Here is a 9,450-nt window from a genome sequence, read left to right as displayed (position 1 = left end):
TTGTTCTAATTGTTTGCCATCATGCTAATCTATGTTTTCACTGAATCTGTCATGCTGAACTATTTTTTTTTTTAATATATATATACACTGAATAAACCAGCATTTAAACTGACCATTAAAAAGTTACAATGGTTGGACTTGTAGTGCTATTTTCTAGTGGAAAGAAAAATCTTTTCTTTGAACTATGGGCTAAGGCTCAGTAATAAATGCAACTGCTTCAGTTTCATTCTTGCTACAAACTTACGCCTCCACATGTATCTGAACTGGCAGGCTTTTGTTCCAGACCAGCCTTAGACATTGATGTCTCAGACCAAAAAGAAAGCCCAGCACATTGTAATCTGATGCAAAAGGCCAGGATACTGAGGCACTCTCCACAGGTGAGCTAGCCTACCAACTCCTACACTACTCTGTATTATCTCAGTTTCAAGAGGTTTTAGTCTAAGCCCGACTACTCAAATTTTTCTTAAAAAATGGATGCAACAGCATCAAGGTGGTGGTTGTTTGGTTTTTTTTCTAAATGCAGTTAATATGACATTTCTGATAAAGGCATCTTCTAATTACAGCGTATAGTCACATTACTGAATTACCAAGAACATACAAGAATAAACTGTCAGGGACAGCAGCAGAGTAACACCATTGGACCTCATCAACACAACTACAAGCTAAATGGGAAAAGAAATAGTGAGCTGTGCTCCCTACCTGTCAGGCATGGATATGCAGCTACAGGTGCCTTCTCTGATCTATTGCTTCTTCATCTAGGCAGGTTGTAGGTTTAAGGTGCTTGTACACTGCCTTGATTTTGTTTCTTGTTTGTTTCTGTACTGCACCTACTGCCAGGAGGCCCGATTACCATAGTCTTAAAATGCTGCTGCAAAACTACAAGTAATAGAAAATCTGTGATAGGAGGGATCCAGAAGCTTACAGAATACCAAGCACAGCACACAGCTTACCAACCAAAAGCATTCTCTCTTAGTTCAACCAACTGCACTAAGACTATTCCCTTTTGCTCCCATAGCCGACCTACACACCATATATCCTCTGCTATCTTCATTAATGGTGCAGCACCTGAAACATAATGTCCACTGTAATACAAGCTCCAGTGCCACTCTATTGGTCCCTTGAAGATGCTTTTCTCTTTTGAGTTGTTTAGACATCAACTTTTCAGTAGGTTTAAATCCAACACACAAACTTTCCATCTGCTTGCTAAGAAGTTACATGACATAAGCCTTTACATGCCCCCAACAAACACAACCTTTACCTCTAATGTCCAGAATTCAGGTACTGTACTACGATAAAGGAAAGAAGTACCATTCAACTTTCATACACTATGATGAAATAACTTGAAGGGTAGATTCTTAGTGGCTTTTTCCACTCCATCCCTTTAAAGTAGAGCTTTATAAAACAACCTCCTACTCCCCATCACTTGCTGTCTCTTTGCAGGCAGCACCCCCCCTGACCACCAGGCTCCCCCCCAGATCAGACAAGCAGAGCTTATCAGCATCCAGTCACAAGTTTCAGTTCCAAAAAGGAAGGAGATCTTATCCTCCCTTTTTTCTTCTATCTACGAGATTAACAACCTTAACTAAACTCTACAGTTCACACACTAAAACCAGTCTCTATCTCAAAGCATATCAATCAGCTGATTTGCTTGCACAGCATGCCCACGCATACAAGTAAGACTTTAAATGTTCACTCACGATTTCTTGAAGGCCTTCACGTGACTGTGTACTGGTCAAATGAACTCTAGCAACTTTCTTCTCACCAGCTTGCAGCAGACCTTGCCATCAAACAGCCAACTACCAGGTGGCCGTTGGGTGTGCTCTTGGCCAGCTGAACAGCCTTACAAAGTATCCGGAATAAATCAGCTCACCGGGCTGCTTCCTCTAGCAAAGTAACACTTAGAAGATGATGTGGCTTACATTTAGAGACTTTGTTGAGACAGTTGCGCTAGCATGGCAAGGAAATCTTCCACAAAAGAAATCACATTGTAACACCAGAGATCTGTGTGGATGCCTCTCCTTAACAGAAGCTGTAACAGCAACAGAACTTCAGGATAAAAGCTGTGATCTGTGCACCTCTAGGGCTGTGTGGGAGACTGCTGATATATTTTGGGGGTCTGCAAACTGAAAAAGGTTCAGCCTGCTTAAGGAAGTGTTGAAGATTTCTGTGATAACTTATTTAGCTGCCAGGCATTTACAGTCAAGCACCCTGTTCTGGCATATGAAGTTAAAGCACTCAAAGTCATATTCTTCAGAACAGTGATTGCAGCTTCAAATGAATGTCACGATTTGAGATGCACGTAAACCAACTTACTCGCAAGAAATGAAAAGTAAAATGATCGAGACAAGAATATGTGAGCACAGCCATTAACTCAAAGTGCTCAGAAGTTAACAGATTAACAGCTTTTTTTTTTTTTTTTTTTTTTTTTTTTTTCCCAAATTAACTTTATATACATACAGAGAAAGAGATGGTAAAATTCAAAAATAAATCTGTTTACTGAATAGATATGTATTATCAGTTCTGTAACTGCCATGGTTAAGAGGCTGACAGCTTACCCTGTGAAAAACATTCTAATATATAAAAACTTAAAAGCATGTCTAGTAAGCTACAGCAAAACACAGGTGGTTTATAGAATACCTGTGGGTCTTAAAAAGTATTAACAACTGTTTTCACCAAATGTGAGCATAACACAAAAGTGTTTCAAGAAGTTGGGCAGCGTGAGAGGCCTCTACATGGGTTGCTTGTTGCAGATGGAATTAAACACGTTCAAGTGTTAAACAAACAAACCAAGGCACGGAAACAGCAAATGTTTTTGTTCTGAAAACTGGTGTTGAAGATTCAAAATCATTTGCCTCTGTAATAAAACCCAATCACCTATTTTCCCTCTAGCATGACTTTAATAGTTAAAAATCACATCTGTGCAGTGTATTTTATTTGTTCACATTACCCTATTTGTGGTTAAAAACCACTTTATCTGACAGTTTAAAAGCATTCTTTTAAAACAAAAGAATTAAACACAGCTTCAGCTAAAAATCTGCAAGTTACATGGATGCAATATACAGGAGTATAAAAAATCAACAGTATTCTACAGAAAATATTCTCAAAACAGCAAACAAAGATTAGGCATATAGGCATGATCCAGAACTGAACAAATATGAATTATAAAACAGCTAACAAAATACTAATAAAAAAAAAATCCTGAATATCTGTATAAAAGAAGCAAGGATTCAAAGTGCAGGTGCTCCCGTTTTCATTTTAACATATTATTCAGTAAGCTGATACAGGATACTATTTATTTTATATAAAGTGACAGTGTTCTCAGTAAGACTTAAACATTCAGTTACATTATCTTGCAGATTTTTTACCTTATTTCTACTTTACACTGTTGTAAATGAAGACTTATGCAATACAGGCTTTTAACTTCTTAATCTAACAAGGATATAATAGGTTGGTGGTAAAGGTTAGTTTTAAGAGCTAAGCTATTTTTGCTGTAGATTCAGCTATAGATTTATTTTTTTTAAAAACATCTTTCATTTTTTTAAAAGGGACTCCACCGATCTGTTTAGGTACCTGAATACACTGTATTTGGAGCACAACAGCAAGGCTTCCAAGTCTACTTGTTAGGAATACAGACAGCTCCAGTCATGGCCATGCTGGAGAATTTCCCTGGGTGGCCACTGCTGGGGAAGGACTTTCCCTCTGCTGGGTTTGGTAAAGCTGGAGGTGCCTGAACCCAGAGATAGGCAAATGGGCTCTGAGTCCTGTTGGAGCAAAAATCATCACATTTAACCACATTTGCCTGACATGCCAGCTGGACTTGGAATACACTTCTCATTTCTGAGTGTACCATTCTCATGCAGGGAAAATTATGATCCAGGCAGGTATCAGTGAAGTGATTTTTAATGTATTCAAAAAATAAAATTGAAGCATGCATTGAGAAATGTTACCCTCTTAAAAAAAAATAGTTGTATGAAATAAAGTTATACTTCTGGAATGCTGCCTGGAACTTTATTTCACCCCTAAGCCCTATTCAGGTTGACAATGTCCCTTTAAATTTTAGGTACTTTCTGTTTTTGTTTTGTTTTGTTTTTCTCCCAATAACCAGATCTCTACATATGTGTATTTTAAAAATACACATAAATATCGGCATTAAGTTTATATATAGAAGTTAAGAACTAATCTTTACCATTTTATATTGACAGCAAGGTTAATAATACACACACTTCACTGACAACTGTTATTTTTTTTCTGTACTTTGAATAAAATTTGCATTCGTGTAACATTTCCCACAGAAAGAGTGATTATATTTCAAGATAATTAAGTTTGCACCCCAACATTTTCACATTAGTGAAAACAATTATATTTTGAATATACCAGGGCCTGTGCCAGGTACTAATAAATACATAATAAAAAAAATAAATAAAAAACCCAACTGCCCTTTATCCCGACATAGTAGAGATTTCATAGTCACTGGCTGAGGTTATTGGTTTACCCATCATCCTCACATTTTTAGCATTAGTAATCCTAGCCATCATGGACACAGGCTTGTCAAAGTACCTAACCAGTGCTGGCTCAGTCAAAAGGGAGGCTAAAAATTGTTCAAAGGTGATGGCCCAGTCTCTGTCAATGCTAGTGCTTCTACGAAGAGAAGTGGTGTGGTTGCTCCGTACTAAAACGGTGTCTTCACCGATGTCCTCACAATGCAGCTTTTCTTCTTCGTGTGAACCTGCACTCAGTACCGAGTAGGAGGACATTGAACTATCATCTTTTGTATCGTCATCGGAAATGAGCATGGAAGAGCAGGCTCCGTTGTCCCTGGGAGAAGAGTCTTCGAGCTTAATGTCTTCCATCTGCATGCCCAGGGTGCTGTCGGTGCAAGCTGCCTCCTCATCGTTGGTAGCAAGGCTGCCTTGGAACGGCTTGTGCTGCTCAAGGGGGTACTGCTGGCTGTCTTTTTTCTGAAACAGCTCGCTCTGAATAGTTTTGCTGCAATTGTTACTGCTGCTGTCTGTCTCTTTTGTGGGCTGCACCGTGAAGAGCTTACCAACTTCACCTATCTCCAAAAGCAAGCTTGTCACAGCAGCGGTAGCGTGGTACAGATCTTGCTCATTGGGGTCTTCACTGAACATATTATACATTGTCTTGCACAGTTCAATGAACTGTCCCTAAACACAGAGGGAGAGAACATTAATGAGAGAGCAGAAAACAAATTCAGCTTTTGAGATCTAGTATATCAGTTTAAAAGAAGTTTTGAATGGAGGCAAGACACAATTGTTTATATGATTAAACTGAAATTGAAAATACTCTGTGTATAGTCTAGAAAGCACTTTCTATGATTAGACAGCCAGATGTGCTGCTCCCTGCCTGTCTCAGCTATTTACAATAAACTGCTGGTTGTTGCTTACAATATATGACAAATATATCTCTCTGCAGCCACAGGAGGGCAACAGAGGGTGAGCAGTGAGGCACAGCATTAATTTTGGTGGCTTTTCTTGTTGGAGGAATACTAAGTATAACTAGTGGCTTGATAAAACTAATGACAAGTAATGAGAAATGAAGGAAGTGACCGGCAGTACTCTCTTAATTGGCAGTGGTAACTCAGTTCAATGCAAGCCTTTCAAAATTCAAAACTGACTAATAGGAAGGAGATTTGCTTAGGGCTACCTGAAGTAAGAAGTATTGTTCTAGGAGTACACCTTCCCTATATGCTCTGTAAGGAACAGCTGTCCCAATGGATCTTTATCCTCCTTCACTGCAATAAATCTAATGCGAAAAAGACTGACAGTATGAATTACAAAATGCAAAATGCTTCTTGCATGTAATGTGTATTAGACATCATGTGGTAGCTGGTAATACTTGGTGTCCTATCACCCTTTGTCTGGAGATCTAAATAAAAAATTATCATTCCTATCTGTGCATCTCACTTTTAGGATGTTTTGGGAGCTGAATGCCAGTATGTTGAAGACAACTAATGTCTACATTCAGCTGACTGCTGTGTTGTTTTTGTTTTTTTAAAAAAAGCATCTGCCTCAAAATAAAACCTTTAATTAACATGAATGTATGAATATTTGTACGTATGCAAAAAAAAAAAAGTTTAAAGTTCATTAAAAATACGTGTCAGCAGAAGTACCTGATTCAGCCTGGGCAAGTCCTTTGAGTTTTTTGCTTTGGATTTATTCTCTTGGCTCCACATTCTCAGGTAGTTTCGATTCTCTTGTGAACTCTTCTTGCCTACTGTCAACAACGTAACCAGAGATGCAGAAAAGTCCATGAAGAAACCTTACATTAATACTTTTTTCCATTTTCAAAAGGAGTGTTTTGTCAAGAGATGAAAGATGTATGCATACCTTTGTCTGTTTTCAGACTGACTGTAACAAACCCATCGTCTACTCCCTGTTTGTTCCTGCTGTCTAGGCCAACAACTAGGAAGCAAAGGGGTGGGGAGAGAGAGATTAGTGTAGTCTTAGTTGCATATATACATTACATGTGTACAGTGCAAAATAAAGAAAATGTTCACACTACAGAAAACACAGAGTAAAAATGATGAGACTAAACCACAATTTTTGCTTATTCTTAAATGTCCTCACAAATCCCTTATAATAATATAACACAGGGACCATCTTGGGTTTTGTTTGTGTAGTACAATGATTATTAGCTTGTATTACCACAACCCAAACAGCACCTAAAGAGAATCAACTGAACTACATTTTAGTATATCTGTTTGCTCCAATTTTTAGAATTTCCTAAGTTCTGTGATCTGAATATATCATGAAAGCTGATATATTTATTGCCATTCTCCATCAAGAAATATTATGCAGCAGTTATCACAAAATTAATTCCACAGTAACACAGCGATGACATTATTCTGAGAGCATTTCTCGAAAGCACAATCCAGGGGACCCCTTAGCATAAACACACGCCTCTAAGGATACCAAACTACATACAAAGGCCACATACTTCTTTTTACAGAAAATAGTTCATTTACAGTGTATAACCCAATAAAAAAGTAGCTTTTTAAGAAGGCATGGTGTTTGAAACACATTTTGTTCTTTTCAGGCCCAAGACAAAAAATGCCTACCGTGCGTACATTCTGGTGTAATGTCTTCAAAAAAGTACTGTGTGGCTTCAAAAGCAGAGTCTGGCTCTTCTTGCTCAGGGGATGGATCTAAACAATATCACAGAACTTTATTTCATTAAAAACTCAACACTTTAATTAAAAACTAGAACGTATTCCCATTGGTGAGAGTTTAGAATTTCATTTTCTAGAAGCAATAGAGTGAGGATGTGAAAGGTTGGGGATCATCCTTATTCAACTCATGGGAAATGAATCAACTGGATCTACTACTACCTTGTTATCGTTGCTCTGCTACCCCCAAATCCATCTCTGTCGGATTCATTAGTAACTCTTTGCCTTCAGAAGCTGGCTTTCCTGTCTTCCCAAGTCTAACTTTCATTACATTCTTCTGTGCAGCTCAGCATGTCCTAAAAAGGATGTGAACCCTTTCCTAGCTGGCAACAGTCTATTGTGATTTGGTATGAGCTTACCAGCTCCTGAATACCAGAACAGACATAAGATAGAAATGAACCTCTTCTGCTCCATAAATTTTTATTTGTTTGTTTCTAGTCAAACTAGTGAATCACTCAAGCCTACCTCCAGCAAACCCAGCCATGAACAATCAAAGCACAAGGAGTGAGCACACCTGTGAAATGATCTGGATTTTAAAACAGTCTCTTTCTGAAAACATTTGGACCAGGCCAGTGGGGAATGCTAGAAGGGCTGGGGACAGAAACAAGTAACCAGGGCACACAGGGAAGCTTTAAGCTACCTTTACTGTTAAAGAAAGTGTATTATGGTAACAAACCCTAAAGAACACTGTATTTGTTGTGCAGGGTGGAAGTCACCAAGCCCAGGTAAACTTGCAAGAAACCCATACAAATGGCCTTTTTGTGACAGGAGCAATAGAGGAATGCATGGTGCTTTCAGACTTTCTAAATCCATTTCTGACTAAGGCAACAGATCTCTTACTACTGCATAAACAAATAAAATAATTTATACAAATTAATTTTAATTGGGACAGCTAGTTGTTCACAACTCTTCTCCAAATTTCAATTCTCACCAAAAAGCAAGCTATTTTAATATAACTTACTTACCAGGCAAAACATGCATTTTATACAGCAGCTTTAGCTTCTCTGTAAGATCTCCATGGCATGCTGCACCTAAACAGTATTATATACAATATGTTAGTATTCAATATTCAATACCATTCTATTTATTATTGCTACAATATTGCATTTACAAACTACTACGTTCACTCTGGCAAGTGCTATACTCCCTTTACAGCCCAAGACAGATCATAAAGCAATCATTTGAATTCTAAGATCATACAGCCTGTGGTAGAAATACCAAGAAAACACAGACCAACTTACTTTGAATTTTATACTTCAACCTTAGGTTCTTCATTAAATGTCTACTTTGTAACTCTTAAAAATATCCCATGGTCGTCATATTACTACTAAGAAAGGCCTCCAGCTAAAAGTTAAGAAAACATTTTTGTGTGGACTTAAACTTCATAATATGAGGATCCAATAACAACATCACATGACTTAATGAGGAAAAAGAAAAAAAAAGAAATTCAAGCAAACACTACTCATCATCCAGGAGCTGAACTGATGTTTACGCAATACCCTCTATCGAAATATCCACTTCAAATCCTTTCTTTTTGGCCTACACTAAAATTAGATATATGAAATCCAAGCAGTTTGTTGCAGACTATTGTATTAATTAAGTTGATGGTAGTTATTTTTAAAGTACTGAAATGACCTATAACAAGACTTCTTCATAAATCATACTTTTAATGACATACAAGTCATAAATAAATTAATGAAATAACATTCATTAACAAGGTTAAGCAGAGACTTATTTTACCTTACAGTGTCAACCGACCTCTGCTGTGCAAACTACAACAAAGTATGAATTGTACAATCCCAGTCTATAGAAAAGCTTATGATTGCAATAAATACGCTTTAGGCTGAAGAAATAGTTGCATCTACATCAGCCATTTTGCTTGTAACCTGGTGCCTTTTCTAAGTGCAAAACCTCCTTATGTTCATATCTGGTATACCACACTGTGCAGATGATGTTTTCTCTTCTGGTGAAACAATGCCTTAGGTTATGCACACAGGTACCATGTGATGTGCTACACTGGTAAAGGTGACATGAAATAACCCAAGCACAGAACAGGCTGCAGGTCTGAGTCCTCCAGCAGTGGCTAGGGATGCATTCAGCAAAATACATGTAGGATTCAGGGCACAGGGTATCTTGTGACATCTGTTGGCTTCTTCTTCTCCCTGTCCTCAGGTGTGATGAGAATTGAAAAAGCTCAAGAGTCATTGCTTTTTTTCTTTTTTCCTCAAATGGATCCATGTGTGCTTCCTAATATTAGGCCCTTT

At 37.9% G+C, this 9,450-nt stretch overlaps 1 protein-coding gene across 2 annotated transcripts in view; it reads right to left on the bottom strand.

Moving 5' to 3' along the window:
• Positions 1 to 2,766: 2,766 nt before the first annotated feature.
• Positions 2,767 to 9,450, bottom strand: part of TBC1D9 (TBC1 domain family member 9) — a 65,775-nt gene continuing 59,091 nt past the window's right edge. Inside the window, exons 17-21 of one of the 2 annotated variants that reach the window (XM_082760261.1) lie at positions 8,152 to 8,217; positions 7,079 to 7,165; positions 6,348 to 6,422; positions 6,131 to 6,234; positions 2,767 to 5,165 (exon numbers count right to left, since the gene is read on the bottom strand). In XM_082760261.1, the coding sequence (XP_082616387.1) occupies positions 4,440 to 5,165; positions 6,131 to 6,234; positions 6,348 to 6,422; positions 7,079 to 7,165; positions 8,152 to 8,217 (1,058 nt within the window). In that variant the 3' untranslated portion in view covers positions 2,767 to 4,439. The remainder of the gene's footprint in view (positions 5,166 to 6,130; positions 6,235 to 6,347; positions 6,423 to 7,078; positions 7,166 to 8,151; positions 8,218 to 9,450) is intronic. The other variant, XM_082760262.1, reaches the window with a different exon arrangement.

This window comes from Aythya marila (genome assembly GCF_965140915.1).
Source record: "Aythya marila genome assembly, chromosome: 4".
NCBI classification, from domain to species: Eukaryota; Metazoa; Chordata; class Aves; order Anseriformes; family Anatidae; genus Aythya; species Aythya marila.
The sequence above is the reverse complement of the archived record's forward strand: the minus strand, read 5'-3'. Positions and strand labels throughout refer to the sequence as shown.